The following is a 16,789-nucleotide window of genomic DNA, read 5'->3' on the forward strand; positions in this document are numbered from 1 at the left end:
GAGGGGATTTTAAGACAGTTAGATTTTACAGTGGGTGAGGATAAGCAGCAAAAATACAGCAGAAATAATGTAGAAACAAATGTATCAATAAAATGTCCATTTGCTAGTTAGAACAAAAATGTGTCAGTGGGGTTTAAAACTGATTTTTACATTTCATTAACATTGTATGCTTAATATGCAATATTCCCAGAGGGGACTATTAAGGGACACCCAGAATAACTGATTTCAGGTTTTACAATAATTTGGGGACATTTGTTCCCAAAAGTGTCCAACACACCCACACACACTCTCTTCAGTTCTTATCTTTCAATGAGAAGCACCACTGTCATCTTCCCATGTCTGCAGACGCGCACACACACACACACACACACACACACACACATAGACACACAGTGTTGTGGCCATGGGCGACAACTAGTTCCAGCTGGATTCAAAGCTACAGTGATTTGTCTTTGAAAACACAGCTGCAGATCTTTACGATTCCTCTCTTTAACACTCTTCTACATTCTGCTGTTACTGTTTCCTCTTCCCTGTCAATAACTCTCAGGGTATCAGCTATAATAAAAATGAAATCTGAAGTGAGCATGACAGAGTCTACTGAGCTTTAGTTGTTAACATTTGATGTTTGCTCTGCTCAACTATGTGTGCAATAATGTTACAACATGAATTTGGACACAGTTTTGAATCAACAACAAACCTGTTTCTGGCCTACAATTTACATGCTTGTTAAACTGAGCCTGCTGCATCATCTGGCATACATGTTACATAACACATTTTCTGCTTTTTTAAGTGGTGTTTTCTAAGGCAAGCATCACGATTACTTTAGCTCATACTTAGGGTTATAATTAAAACCTATTGCATGGTAGATACATTGCTAAACACTGCATTGTTGCTATGTCTTTGTTTTGTTGTTTTTTGTGATATACATGTGCCCTTATGTCTTGCAAACCTAACCATTTTTGATGATGTATTGAACTTCTTGTTGAACATTTTACTGGTTTAGTAAGTCATGCATCTTTCTGTGAAAAAAAAAAAAAAAAAAAAATGTTGATAGAAAATAAAGCTTACATCTGTGTGTGTGTGTGTGTGTGTGTGTGTGTGTGTGTGTGTGTGTGTGTGTATTATTGCTTGGGTAAGCAGCCCTCTGGCAACCACAACATCATAGAAATTACATTAAAACATGCTAAGAACCCTAGAACTGTAGAATATCATAATAACAAGCCACCCAGAACAGTGTTTTGCACAGACATGGTCTGAAAATATGTGTGTATTTGTATAAATAATATATTATGTATGGTACTATACAAGTATGTGATGTAATTCAATGATGCAACACTTGTTGTGTTTGTTGTGTTGTAGAATATAATGTTGTGTCTGTATGATATAAAAACATTTTAAATCTTAGAAAGCATCAGTACGCCTGAGCTATAGTTCAACCTCCCTCTGTGTTTACTATTGTCTGGCAGCTCTATATATTTAGATATTGTACTTTATTTGTTTGTTGTTTTTAATGTTTTAAACTTTAACTTTAAAGTCGCAATGAAACAATTAGTAACAGGTCTTTTATATTTATTGAAGAAACTCACTCTTAACGTGCAATAAACCAATCAGAGTCTCATCTTCCATCCCCTTTAAGACATCTCGTTTCATTGATATGCAGACGATACACAACTTTATCTCCCTTTGAAACAGAAAGATGCAAACTCTATAGCACCATTGTTGGACTGTCTTAAGGAGGTTAGGGGCTGGATGGCTTCACTTTTTCTTTTTTTCTTTTTTTTATGTTAATTGAAGAATATACAGAAGTCATGATATTTAGACCCGGGAACACCTGTGACCCCCTATAAAAAATCATATGTGAAGCCAGATGTTAAAAATCTGGTGGTTATAATGGACAGTGATTTTAAATTTGATAAAAAAAAACTAATTCTGTAATAAAATCTATTTTTTTTTCTTTCTTTCTTTTTTCTTTCAGTTAAGGGAATTATCAAAAGTCTTTTTTGTCTTTTACTTATGTGTAAAATTGTTTTACTTTGATTATGCTTGTACGGCACTTTGGAAAACAATGGATGTTTTAAAAAAAGTGCTCTATAAATAAACTTTGATTTGAAAAAAAAAAAAAAAAAAAAAAAAAATGCAGGGCCCTATTTTAACGATCTAAGCACATGGTCTAAAGCGCACAGCACAGGTGCACTTAGGGTGTTTCCGAATTCACTCTTGCTAGTGTAATGATGGGAAAAATGGTTGGTGCTCCCAGTGCGTGGTCTAAAATGATTGTCCCTATTCTCTCAATGAGTAATGGATGTGTTTTGGGGCATAACGTGCAGTAAACCAATCAGAGTCTCATCTTCCATTCCTTTTAAGAGCAAGTTGCGCTCGCGCCATGGTGGATTCGCTATTTAAATGGTGGAATTTTAAGGCACACAGACTGAACGCGTCTTCAGAGACCAAACGGATCTGCTCATGCAAAAGCAAATAGGAAGGTTCATTCTGATGCACACAATAACTATCCGTTATGACATGTATGACATTTTTATATTTATGTAGCCTACAAAATAATATTATTTTACACTGTAATCCTTTAATTTCTAATATTTGGAATGTTTGTGTGCTACTGCTCATCCCTGTGTATAATAAGCAAAGTGAATACGCTTTGTGGACCCTCCCGGAAGGCACATTTTCTACTAACATGCTCTTTAAATAACAAAAAAATATCAATATTACGCCATTGACTTTAGACTTTAGACCAGGTTTGAGTTTTTCAGTTCCTCAAAATAGCAACGCACCAACAATGTGCCTGAATGTGCCACCCCGAAGTGGTGAAGCAGATATGGAGAATATTGGCCAGGCTCAGGTGGACCTCTTTGCGACTCAGGAAACATTGCAATGTCCCCTCTGGTTCTCTCTAGTTCATCCAGCTCCCCTGGGACTGGACGCTATGGTACAGACTTGGCCAAGGCTTCATCTGTATGCTTTTCCCCTGATCGCTCTGCTCCCAGGAGTTCTGGCGAGAGTACGCCGGGACGGGGTCCGTCTTCTATTAGTAGCTCCGTTCAACCCATCCCGCTCCTCAATGGCTCTCCATGGAGATTCCGATCAAGACTCCCAACGGGAAATTCCAGTCAAGAGAGATCTACTCTCACAGGTGCAGGGTATGATAATTCACCCCCGCCCGGAGTTGTGGAAACTGTGGGTGTGGCCCCTGAGGGGGCACAGCTCATAGCATCCCGTCTCTCAACTGAGGTTGTTGAGACCATCCTCCAATCCAGAGCTCCCTCAACAAGGAAACTGTATGCCATGAGATGGAAACTCTTCACCTCATGGTGCAGAGACCGCCAGCTTGACCCAGCTAACTGCCCAGTTGGTACAGTTCTGGAGTTTCTACAAGCCAGGTTCTCTGCAGGGTTGACCCACTCCACCTTAAATGTTTACGTGACGGCCATTGCAGCCTACCATGTCCCCCTCGGTGGCCAGTCAGTGGGACGACACCCCCTAGTGACACGTTTCCTCCGTGGTGCGCTGAGGCTGAGGCTCCCAGTACGGTCCCGTGTTCCCCCCCGGGACTTGGTTGTGGTGTTTGAGGCTCTCTATAAAGCTCCATTCGAGCCGATTCAGGAGATATTAGATCGACATTTGACTATAAAGACTGCCTTCCTGTTGGCGATTACTTCTCTTGACTTTGCGCCCGGCATGGCCAAAGCATTTCTATACCCTCAAGCGGGTTATGTTCCAAAGTTTCCCACTATCACATCACAACCGATAGTGCTGCAGGCCTTCTGCCCTCCTCCCTTCCGGGAGCCTGACCAGAAGAAGCTTAACTGTATGTGTCCAGTTCGAGCGCTGGACACATATGTCCACAGAGCTGCCCTGTGGAGAAGGATGAACCAACTGCTTGTGTGCCATGGTCCTCCCAAGAGGGGTCTCCCTGCAACTAAGCAGACCCTTAGCCGATGGATAGTTGAGGCTGTCAACTTGGCCTATGAGTCCTCTGACCTCCCCTCACCGATGGGAGTCAAGGCTCACTCCACACGCGGTATGGCGACCTCCAAGGCCTTTTTAGCAGGTGTATCCATGCAGGACATCTGCATGCTGTGGGATGGTCCACCCCCTCCACCTTTGTGAGGTTCTATGACCTAGGTATGCGAGCCACTCCAGGCTCTTCTGTTCTCTTGCCTTAGCTGTGCTCTTCGGATACACACTAGGCAGGGATTTGGAAGTCTGGCGGCGTGTGCACCTCATTCCCCATAGCGTTCGTTGCAGCTCGAGTTCCTGAAGAGGAACGTCTAAGGTTACGTATGTAACCATGGTTCCTCAAGGGAACGAGACGCTGCGTCTCGAAGCCCTACTCCTGGCACCCCTGTCAGCGCTTGCTTCATTCCTAGAGGCTAACGCCGGCACTGCCGCATGTGCTTTTAAGCTTCCCGGTCGATGACGTCACCCGCCTATGATGTCTTGTCTTCCCATTGGGCTGATTACACATGTGATTCAGAGCGTGGTCACACAGAGGGCGTTCCCCATAGTGTTTGATGTAGCGTCTTGTTCCCTCAAGGAACCATGGTTACATGATTGGTTCTCTTTGTATCAGCAGCTAATGAACTCACTGCTCATCATTCAAATACTTAGTTAGTGTTTGCAGTAGCAGTTGCAGCGCTTCAGAAACCCTCCACCTTCCCCAGCTCCATCTGTATATATCTGCTACGGGGGGTGATTCATTATGCTGTATAAGGGTTATTTTCATAAATGTTATATGTACAAAAAAAAAAATATATATATATATATATATATATATATATATATATATATATATATATATATACAGTACAGGTCAAAAGTTTGGAAACATTACTATTTTTAATGTTTTTGAAAGAAGTTTCTTCTGCTCATCAAGCCTGCATTTATTTGATCAAAAATACAGAAAAAAATGTTATATTGTGATATATTATTACAATTTAAAATAAATTGTTTTTAAATTTATTATACTTTAAATTATCATTTATTTCTGTGATGCAAAGCTGAATTTGTAGGATCATTATCACATGATCCTTTAGAAATCATTCTAATATGATGATTCATTATCAAAGTTGGAAACAGTTCTGCTGCTTAATATTTTTCCAGAACATGTGATACTTTTTTAGGATACTTTGATGAATAAAAAGTAAAAAAAAAGAAGCACTAATAATTTGGGGTCAGTACTCATTACTTTTCTTTCTTTCTTTTTTTTTTAAATAAAATCAATACTTTTATTCAGCAAGGATGTGTTAAATTGGTAAAAAGTGATAGTAAAGAAAATATACTATTAGAATTTATATTATTAGAATTTTTTTTTTTTTTTTTTTAAATGCAGTTCTTTTTAACCTTTTATTCATCAAATATATTAGACAGCAGAACTGTTTCCAACACTCATAATAAATCAGAATATTAGAATGATTTCTAAATGATCATGTGATAGACTGGATGTTACATGTGACACTGAAGGCTGGAGTAATGATGCTGAAAATTCAGCTTTGCATCACAGGAATAAATTATTTTTTTAAAGTATATTCCAATAGAAAACTATTATTTTAAGTTGTAATAATATTTCACAATATTACTGTTTTTCTGTATTTTTGGTCAAATAAATGCAGGCTTGATGAGCAGAAGAGACTTCTTTCAAAAACATTAAAAATAGTAATGTTTCCAAACTTTTGACCTGTACTGTATATATATATGCTTGTATGCTGAATGTTAGATTTTCTTATATTTATTTGTCAAGAGTAATTCTGTCGCGTTATTCTGGTGCAACTTCACACAACAATTTTTTGCTCGAAAATAATTGTAAAATGATGCACACAGTTTACAAATGGTCACAAGATTTAAAACTAATGCACAATTTGTTGTAATGTCCTATCTCACAAGAGCGCACACTAGAAGTGACGGATGGATGATGACCGCGTATTAGCTATGATATGGGGGATTTATCGCAGATTTAAAACATGAAAGGGTGACAAGCTTCAGCGTTTGGCTTTAGCTGCATTCTTGTCAGTGGATGGAAGGGTTTGGATGGAAGGAGACAGGACAAAAACAAAGAGGCTGCTGGGATAGACACCGCTCACATCTCTGCCTTGTTGCTGACAGCAGAGATAATGGCCAATAAGGCAGTGCGTCGTTCTAGATGAGTGATTGGCTCCCAGTACTGTCAGTCATGCTCTAGGGAGCTCTGCTTCATCGTCAAGGCCAAAAGTGGGAGGGGTATGGGATTGGTGGGGGGTGTCTGGGGGTAGAGACAGTCAGAGACAGAGAGAAGCTGTAAGGAGGGTTTGGTCTGATGCAGTGGCATGAGATGGACTTCTGAAATGAGGAAGAAATGTTCCCTCTCTTCATAATCCAATGTAAATTCATGTTTAATTTGTAGTTTGCATGGTTTCCAGAATATGAAAGAGCCTTCAACATGTTAAACAGTTAATATGTAAATGCTGTAATTATGACCTTGAGTAATATTTTACAGCGGCACCAAGTGGGCAGTTTGGACTGAACATGGTAAATTATGTAACAGTCACTACAGATTCATTTTTCGCATGAATTGCTGCTACAACACATTCATGTTTCACCACTTTACTACTTTAGACAATCCTGTTTGAGGTTTGGTGTGTTAACGGACTGAAATCTTTGCTATCGGTCTTACACCGAGCCTGACCATTGCTGCATGGCACCCAGCTCTCTGCATCACTGCCTCTTTTGATGGGATTAGACTCCAGGGACCCTTGCACACCCCCACCCTACCCCTGTCAGCCGTACGTTCATCATTCACCGTGCAAACCACCACCCCAGACACCTGTCGAATGGCAGAGCTCAGCTGGACAGGTGGGCCGCTTGCCTTTAACCAACCAGATGACAGTGGGGTGATGAGCTATCAGACCAGAATGCTGCACTAAAGACAGCACTGCAATAATATGACATCAGAGTTGAACAGAGCTCATCACCATAAAGAGAATCTTTTTGACATTGTGTCTGCTTAAAGGGGAAGCAATCATTTTTTCGATCATTTTTTCACACAAAAGTGAAAATCACCCTCTTGTATCATAAAAGTGATCCATATGATGTGCAATAAGTCATTTTTATATAAAAGCATCTGCCAGATGTTGTATCGGAGCAAATAATTATTAAATATAAAGCAAATTATTAACTAGATTTTTAACTGAATTACTATATACATTATAAAAATTAAAAGTAGTGTTAATCTCATTTAATGGTCCTGAGTTAGTTAATATAAAAAAACAAAAAACAAAACAGAGATTAATAAACTGTAACAAATGTACTCCTTATTGTTAATGTTAGTTAATGTGCTTATAGGACCATAATGTGTTACCAAATAGTGTATATTCATTGTCTCCCAGCCGTACTTGTGTGTCATTTTAAATACAGACACCAGAGGCTCTGTTCTAATGTTTTCTCACACTAACCGGAACCCTCCATTCATGAGTATGTTGTCATCAGAGATATTTACCAGTTTGTTTACGGTTGAATTTGATACAACAAATCACGGCCAGCATCATTGCTTCCTGCTTCTTACACATCTTGTTTTCCACTAGGGCTGCATTAGCTGGCAGTTTGGTGTACGGTCACCCTTGAGACCTGCCCACTCTCATCACAGCACACCATTTCTGCACATGACTGATGCTAAGCTCGCTCTTTCCGGTCCTGATTCATCAGCATGTAGGAGGCTTCCAAAATCGCTTTCCACTCTTAAGGCGTGCTCCGGCATTGTCATGCAGAAATTAGCCTTCTATTTTTAGCTTGATATCTGCAGTGCTTGTGTTAGAGAATGCTGGTTGCAGTTTGGAGGCACGGTGGGGCACGTTACACCGCTGGCTGCTGCCACTGCGGATTCTTCACGCCACATTACCAAAGCCAGTAGCAGGCCTGCTTCCTAGATGACTAAATCTGTAGCGGCATTAAGGGTGCGAAAACAGCCCTCCAACAGACTAAAAACACATCCTGACCAAGAGCTTGATATGGTGACTTTTTTTGGATGGAATATACTGTATGTTTTGTACAGATCGATGATATGTGTCTGTTGAAGCCACAAGATTTTAACTCATGTTTAATGAAGAACTACACTAACCATAATTCTGAAGATCCACCAATCAGAGTCGATGTTAGTGTTACCATGGAAAAAATACACCCACTCTGGGAAAGCTTTACAAATGACATAATCCCACTAAAGTCTTAAACTAGGTACAGTATTTGAATGTAACCAAATAATTTGCAATAAACATGCTTCCAAGTTTTAAATTTTTTGAAGATGTCTCTTTTCTCCTCACCAATGCTGCATTTATTTGATGAAAAATACAGTAAAAAAGTAATGTTATTAAATATTATTACAGTTATTGCAGAAAAAGCAGCATGGCAGTGATCTCTCACAGCTATGGCAGTGTGTACACATCTAGGTGTAGCCATTCATCCACATTTGAATCAAGTGGACATTGAAATTGCTTTAAATACAGACTGATAAGAAAAACAATCAAACCTTCATTAAAACCCAGCAGCACAACTGTAACTGTATAACTTTACAACAGTAACACTGTCTTAGCAAAAAAAAAGTGAAACAGCAAGATTTATTTGACATCAAAACAAAAATTTCAAAAATACTCTCTAATCGCCCTCGCAGTACTTTGAAGTCATGCACAGAATGGACTGTGCAGTTCTGCTTCAAGTGAAACACCTACTGTGCTTTGTTAGGAGACGCACAACAGTTTTTCTGTGGCCTTATAGGTAATATTTTGATTTACATAATTTTGCAAGATCAAGCAATATTGTGTCTAATAAATACAACAATATTAACGTCTTATTATTAAATTGTTGTAAATAAATATCACATTTGCAACTGGTCAGTGTTCAGAAAATGCTTGGAAACATCTTCATGTAACCCTACAAGAGTGATTACTTACAGATTATCTGGAAAAAAGTCACGTTTTATAGAAAAAAAAAATCTCCCACTGACTTTCGAAGCTGCTACATAGTAACGACTTTCTACTTTGAGGGCCTTGATAGAAATGTAGTGGAGTGAAAAGCACAATATTTGTCTTTCAAATGTAGTGAAGTTAAAGTCATAAGTTTCCAGAAAAAAAAAATAAAAATACTCAAGTAAAGTACAGTTATTTAAAAAGTGTACTTAAGTATAGTAATCAAGTAAATGTACTTCATTATTGTCCACCTCTGGTCTGGAAACAAGGTTATTAAAAAATGGTCACCGTTGCACTTTTGTGTCAAGATAGAGGTGAGATTACTAAAAGAAGATGGGAGTGTTGGAAAATGGTGGAAAGTGTTGCAAGTCAGATTCAAACGTTCATTAGTCACTTGAGCACCATAGCTTAAAAACCATCTGTGATTTCCACTTGGTCATGAATCAGAAACACAAGCCATTAATTTGACCTCCTTGTTCAGGGTTTTTCAGGGTGTAAGAGAAGCCACAAAGAATGGTTTTAGTACTGCCAAGCCAAATGTCAGAGCTGACGCGGAACAGGGACATGTAAATGAGGTAGCTAATTGCCTCCATTGGATTTTGAAATCAAAGCTCGGTACACTGAGCTGCAAACGGAGCAGTGGAGAAAATTAAACTTCCCCTGCGAGTGACAATCAATGTAAAATGAACAAAATGCCAAGCAAGCACTGTTTCTTTCTCTTCCACTTTAGCAGATCATTATTCTATTTCAAATACTGCAGGAATGTGTTGTTCTGCCTAGTGAGGAAATTCAACATTGATTTATTCTATCAATTACCCGATTGCATTCATTAAATTAAACAGGTAATAAAGCTAATATTTGCCTTGCTCCTGTGTTCTGTAAAATATTGTTAAAATTAATTATTATTAATGAATTAATTCAATCATTCATTCTTTTATTTATTTAAGGTAAGTCACGATTCCCATGCAGTCTTAAGGCAATTGACCACCTCTGCATGCAGACGTGTCTCAGTGGAAATAACTTGTGTAAGAGCTCTTCGAGTAAGTGACATCAGATCGGGCCCTCTGTAGATGACCCTGATAAGGCTGAGTTGAGATGTAACTGTGATGCAGCATTGCTGGAGAGATTCTGTCCTGCCTGGAGACCCTGTGAGATCAAATGAGATCAGACGTTAAGAGAGACTGCTATGGAAAAACATCAAGTTACTGATACACGTTGACCCATCAAAGCTATGGGGAAATCTGGCCCTTATGAGAATATTCAGAGTATATATTTTTACAGCTTTGAGTGTAGACTAAGCAAATATGAGATAATTAATTTCCCTCAGTACCTCTGAATCAATAAGTTATTATTTTTAATTTTTATTCTACACAACCTTGCATCTCCTTCATGCAGTAATAATTTAGTAAATGTAATAATACCATGTTTCAAAGATACTGGAAATCCATAAATGGTAAGGCTGATTTGTAATGTATTACCTTAGGAAACATCCCCTCATTGTGTGTGTTTGACTGTGTTCCTGAAGCTTAAAAAACAAAAACAAAACATTTTTAACAATCATAATTTTTTGTGTCAAGTGACTCATTATGTTGACCACTGTATGCTAGTTAACTGCTAATCAAAACCTGTTATGCAAATAAGCATGTCTATTTAATATCATAAGCTTGTGTGTGTGTGTGGTTGGTTGTGTTGGCCTTGTGAAACAGGTGAATTAATAATCTTGTAAATACTAACGCTGCCCGGTTTGAAAATTATTTTGTAGAATGCGAAATGTGCAATACTATGGTACTAGATGGAATTGCTGATTAATGCTGTGAACCAAATAGTATAAATCCACCTCTGATGGGCACATCATCATAGGGAGAACAATCATGCAATGCTAAAGGGTCATTCCAAACTAAAGCCACATCAAATGGCCCTTTGGAATAAAGGATTTTAAAGCGACACTTTGTGCAATGATTCTTTGCACAGGTTTAATTGAATGGCAAAGGCACCTCCTTAATTGGTTGACAAAATAGTTTTTTTGGGCCCCTACACCCTTCATCCCTTCGAAGCTCTCACTCTGGAGGGTAAACCCTTCAAAGGGATTACGATATAGGAATGAGCCCTTCAGAATGAAATTCAATAATAATCATCTCCTGTATTCCACTGATTGGACAAACAGATTGGTTGAGCCAATGCTGCTTGTTGGACCAGCCAGGATGCTCAACCAAATGAAGCAAAAGCTGTGCCTAAAATGTTATACTGTATAAAGTATTTTCTATGAATGTGTGTAGTATACAGCAAATGCAATTGGGATGTACCATGTAGATGAAAAGTAGACATTCGAACACAGGGAATGTTTTAAAATCCATGTACTAATACCAGGATTATGCTTCTATGCATATTAAATTGGACTAGGAGAAAGTATTTTAAGTAGTTTCAACTTTAATCCACCCATCCATCCATTCTCCAAACTGCTTACCCTATATAGGGTCATCAAACCTCCATATATCGGGCCACCTCATACCGTACTGTTTGTTTCTTTCTCTCGAACCCACCCTTCCCTCCCTTTCTCATCCATTCAGCCAACCTTATCCAACATTCTCTTTCTTTCAGGTTGTATCTGGGGGTCCTAATTGTCTGGCCTAAATAGAGACAGTACCACCACCCTGAGTCTCTCTAAGCCATCAATTCTAGATGCTCTGAACAACCTGACCATCAGCCCATTCCCTCGACCCCTTCATCCTCTTTCTACTCTTCCCCAACACTCTGTTCAACTAACTGTTTCATAGCTTGTTTGTGGCGTGGTCCTAGCTAGTGAAATACACCTTGATTAGATCTAGGCACAACATAGAGCAAAAGTGAATTTGTGGCAACATTCTTAGGGGTGTGAATCGGCACTGGTTTCATGATTCAATTAAATTATGATTATCATGTCAGCGATTCAATTCAATTCGATATCATGATGCATCATGATAAAATGAAATTTATTTTGTGCAGTTTTATTAAATTATAAAAGCAGGCTACTTTTTAAAATAATTACAAATTAATAATAAACCAAACCAATTGTCAAGAATTAAACAAATAAAATATAGCTTCAAAACATACAAGCAAATATAAAGCAATGGGGGGGGGTAACAATTACAAGTGATAAACAAAGAACACTTTTAGTACTTTAAGTATACGAAAAGTTTACAGAAAATCTTAGTTATGTTTTTTTTTTCTTTTTCTTTTTTTTTTCTCAGCAATATTGCCGTTTGATTATTACTGATAAGATCATAGACACTGGCAGCTTGGCTGCATTCACACTAATGCACAGATCTACTTTGACATATCAGATCATTTGTCCTGCTCTGAAAACACAACTGACTGTGTTTACATCAATTTCGTATCATAGAAGTATTCGGGGAAGCAAGTGAATTTAACCGCAGCCGTGAAAAAATAAATAAATTGTGCGTACGATTTTCTAATTCGTTCCCTCAATGTACTAAAACGTGCACACGATTACTATTGCGTTCCCTCTACTCGAATTAGTAAATCGTGCGCACAATTTATAAATTGAGTGAACGAAATAGTAAATCGAGGGAACGCAATAGTAATCATGTGCACGTTTTAGTACATTGAGGGAGCGAATTAGTAAATCGTGCGCACAATTTAGCCTACTATTTTTTCCTGCATGCCATGTGCGGGGCTCCGTAGAATGCGAATGACGTCAGTGGGCTATAATCGATAATGGTCCATTACTGCATGGATGCAGACTCGTTTACACCCCTACATCCAATCCAAATTTAAAATCTGTTTTATAATTTTTCTTTGAGCTTGATTTGCTTACTCAGGCTTTCATTATATTGTGGCTTAATACACATCCTTCACAACAAGCTTCTCTTACCCTCTCCTCTTCATCTCAGTTTTATCTTAACCTTTCCATTTCCTTTTTTCCTTTCTCTCGCTCTCTGTCACTCCCACAACCCCATCTTACTTCTCTGCTTTCTTCCCATCCTGTTTTCACTTGTTCTCTCTCCTCCCTTTCCTTTCTGTCCCTATAATTTGCTCAGAGGGGAGCTGACAGTGAGTTCTGATACATCCTTTGGCAAGCCAAAATTCTAGGGGAAGAGAACAGTTAGCATGAAAGAAAAAAAGCCCTCGCAGATTTATGAAGACATTTGCCATTGTTTTTCCTTTACTGCAGGGTAATTTGCAAATAGCAATGTCACACTGTCAAATGTTGGAATACGGAAATAAGCTTCCTCTGCCAAGAGGCACTGGGACTCAAATCATGAAAAGCACTTGAGGCCTCATCAGCAGGACATTTCCAGATTAAATATAAAGAAAACTTCCAGAAAGGTTATTTAAATGTAAATGGTTACATAAAACACAACACTCTCTGATTCCTTATTCAGACAGAATTTGAGTTGAAAGTGAAGGGTCTTTGCAAGGGAATGCCGATGTGAATTCATGGTATGCTGCTTCACCTCAGTGCTCTGACAAAGCTCCCACAATCCCACTCTGTCTACATCTACCCTTAGAAAGTCACTTCAGGGAAATCTTGGTTTTAACAGTGACAGAACTTTCTCCATTTCTGTGACAGAATGATTGTCTTTAATGTTCATTGTCCAAAGAACAACATCAACGTTAATTTTACCAATTTTCAAATTCACTTATTGAAAACAAATTAACATTGTCATTTTTTTCTTGATTGTTTTCAGCACGCGAGGAGAACGTGGCGACATTCCGGGGTTCGGAGTACTTCTGCTATGACTTGTCTCAGAATCCTATCCAGAGTAGCAGTGATGAGATCACTCTGTCCTTCAAAACTTGGCAACGCAATGGTCTCATCCTCCACACGGGCAAGTCGGCTGACTACGTTAACCTAGCTCTGAAAGATGGTGCTGTTTCATTGGTCATCAACCTGGGCTCAGGAGCCTTCGAGGCTATCGTTGAGCCTGTGAATGGAAAGTTCAATGACAACGCCTGGCATGACATCAAAGTGACACGCAACCTGAGACAGGTAATCACTAGACGACGGCTGCTCTCAAGACTACTCACAGCTAGCTAGAGAAGTAATTCATGTTCTAATTCAAATATAATTATGTTGCAGCTGGTTTATAATCAGATGATTTTTTTTGGGGGGGGGGGGCTGTCAATATTTAATTAAGACTGAATTTAATTGCATTGCAATTTGTTAACTAGTTTCCTAATAATGAGAGAGTATGTTCTTATTTCCTCCTGTGTTTTTAAACCTTGAAGTCTTTTATCTCTTTCTCTGGTTTAACACTCAAGGGCATCAGAAAACTCAAAGCTTGACTTCAAATACTTTCAGTCTGAGCTCCAAAGCTCTACAAGTGTCAGCGAACTTTCAAAGTTTTATTTTAGCAATCAACTTTTAGACAGTGGTCGACAGTCAAGCAAGGTACGTGGAGGTCTGACTAAGCCAGTAGTTTGTTAAGAACAAATAGCTTTTGCAGTGAATCTTAAACAGTTCTTAACTAAAGAAACTCATTTATAAAGATTCACCTAATCATTTTAAATGTATTCATACAATAATGACCTAAATGTTTCTATAAGCTCTTTACAAAACTTGTATGCATAAAAAAAGTTCCTAAATCCATTCGCTTTATTATTATAAATAATATTAATATCAATATCAGGGCTCTGAAACAGTTCATGGAACGAAAAAATTTTTTTGACAGCAACAGAACCAGAAACAGAAGCAAAATCTAATTTTATGATTCTGAACAGAATCAGTCATTTGAAATGGCCATTAACCGGTTAATAATATTATTTTATCATTCCATTTAATATTTGAAATTTGCTGTCAACCAATCAGAAATTCCAGTAAATAGTAATACACAAGCATATGAGTTTATCATACAACAAACAAATGAAATGCCCACTCAGCTGTGAACTCATCATATGTAAGTCGCAATGGCAATGCACCGGCATTAGAGTTTATCCGAGGATAGTATAAGAAGGATTCAACAGATCACACGCACCTGCAGTGCTTCTGTGAACGGAGAAAACAGAATAAAACTATAGGCTTACATAAAAAGAAATATAGACATATACTGTACACAAAATATATTTCACTTAAATCATTGACAGATTAACAAAGCAAAAGAAAAAAAAAATGTGCTGAGTTACGGTTCATTGTGACACGTTCCAAAGTTCTCGGAAAGTAAAACGAGACAGCAGAAAGTAGTTTTATTTATTTTGCAAAAGCTTTACAGATTTATTTATTTTGCAAAACCTTGACAGTTTTGAATAATGTCTTGTATAACTTCTATCTGTATAACTGACCAGCATTGGTATGACTATTGCGCCGATGCCTCACGCACACACACAACATATTTTTGCGACATTGCAGCCTGTTCATTATCAAAAGAAAATACAGTTAAAGAAACAAATAAAAGTTACACTACTCAGCTGTACAAAATTTGTGGCGTTCAGTGTGACCAGCTCCTCACTGTGCTGATATAGTCGATGTAAAGGATGATGTTTAACGTCTTGTGTTACGACTGTAACCCTTGTTCCCCGAGAAAGGGAACGAGAACTGTGTTGACCGACACTTTGGGGGAAATGCCCCTCAGCGTAGCGCCTCTGAAGTATGAATGAAACTAAGCCAATCCTGATTGGTATTGCGTCACGATGTAATGTGTGACGGCATAAGCAGAAGCTACAAAAGGACGCCGGCACACAACAGAGATAGCGTCTGTGATGAAGCAAGCGCTCCCAGGGAGGGGGAGGTGTTGCGAAGGGACGCAGTTCTCGTTCCCTTTCACGGGGAACAAGGCTTACAGTCGTAACCCGAGACGACTGACACTTTGGGGAACGAGTACCAACTATGCCACAACGATCCCTGCCTGTCCTAGTGTGAAGCTGCGCACAGGCACACTTAGGACAAGAGCACATGGGTGCCAGGTGTCGATGGAATGTCCAGGCTGTAAAATCTAATAAAAGTGTGAGGGGTGGCCCATCCTGCTGCATCGCAGACCTCCTGGATCGGGACCCCTGAAAGGAGGGCTCTAGAGGACGCCATGCCTCTGGTAGAGTGAGCCCTCACGGCCACTGAAGGCAATTTGCACACCTGGTAGGCCATAGCTATAGCTTGGACAATCCAGTTGCTAATGGTCTGTTTGGAAGCAGGAAGCCCCTTCTTGGGCGACCCGAAACACACTAACAACTGGTCTGACAGTGGGGCTGGATGTGTGAGGGAGAACCACAGTAGACAGTGAGTCGTTTCCCGAGGAGCGAATAGATCCACTTCCACTTGGCCGAACCTCTGACATATTTACTCCACCACCTCGGGATGGAGTCTCCATTCCCCGGGCCTCGGCCCCTGCCTCGACAGGATGTCTGCTCCCTGATTCTGATTCCCTGGGATGTATGTTGGTCTGAGAGACAACAATTTCCCCTGGGACCACAGGAGGATCTGATGCGCCAGTCTGCATAGAGGGCGAGACCTCAGAGCCCCTTGATGGTTTATATAGGCCACCACCAACATATTGTCTGTCCTCACAAGATGACCCTTGAGATCCGGCAGAAAGCTCCTCAGAGCTCGGAACACCGCCAACATTTCCAGGCAGTTTATATGCCAGGAGGAATGACGGTTTGCCATAGACCTCTCGTAAAGCGGCCGTCCATGACCGCGCCCCAGCCCGTGAGGGAAGCGTCTGTCGAGACGGCTTTCTGGTGACATGACGCTCCCAGCACAGGACCTTGGGACAGAAACCAAGCTCTCTTTCACATAGATAGGGAACGAAGGCATCTGCGCGTAACTCTGATCATGCGAAACGGGTTTCCTCTCTGGGAGAGTCTTCAACCTTGGTCTTCAACCACCACTGCAAGGGCCTCATGTGCAGGAGACC

General features: G+C 39.6%; 1 protein-coding gene across 26 annotated transcripts in view; it reads left to right on the forward strand.

The window, feature by feature from the left end:
- The window catches only part of LOC109102711 (neurexin-3b), a 332,713-nt gene that overhangs the window by 73,908 nt on the left and 242,016 nt on the right, over positions 1–16,789 (forward strand). For all 26 annotated transcript variants that reach the window (XR_006157472.1, XR_006157473.1, XR_006157474.1 and 23 more), the window contains one exon: positions 13,631–13,932. Coding sequence is in view for 22 of the 26 variants with exons in the window: in XM_042746642.1 (XP_042602576.1) it covers positions 13,631–13,932 (302 nt within the window). In the remaining 4 variants the exon portion in view is untranslated. The remainder of the gene's footprint in view (positions 1–13,630; positions 13,933–16,789) is intronic.

Source organism: Cyprinus carpio, chromosome B20, assembly GCF_018340385.1.
Source record: "Cyprinus carpio isolate SPL01 chromosome B20, ASM1834038v1, whole genome shotgun sequence".
NCBI classification, from domain to species: Eukaryota; Metazoa; Chordata; class Actinopteri; order Cypriniformes; family Cyprinidae; genus Cyprinus; species Cyprinus carpio.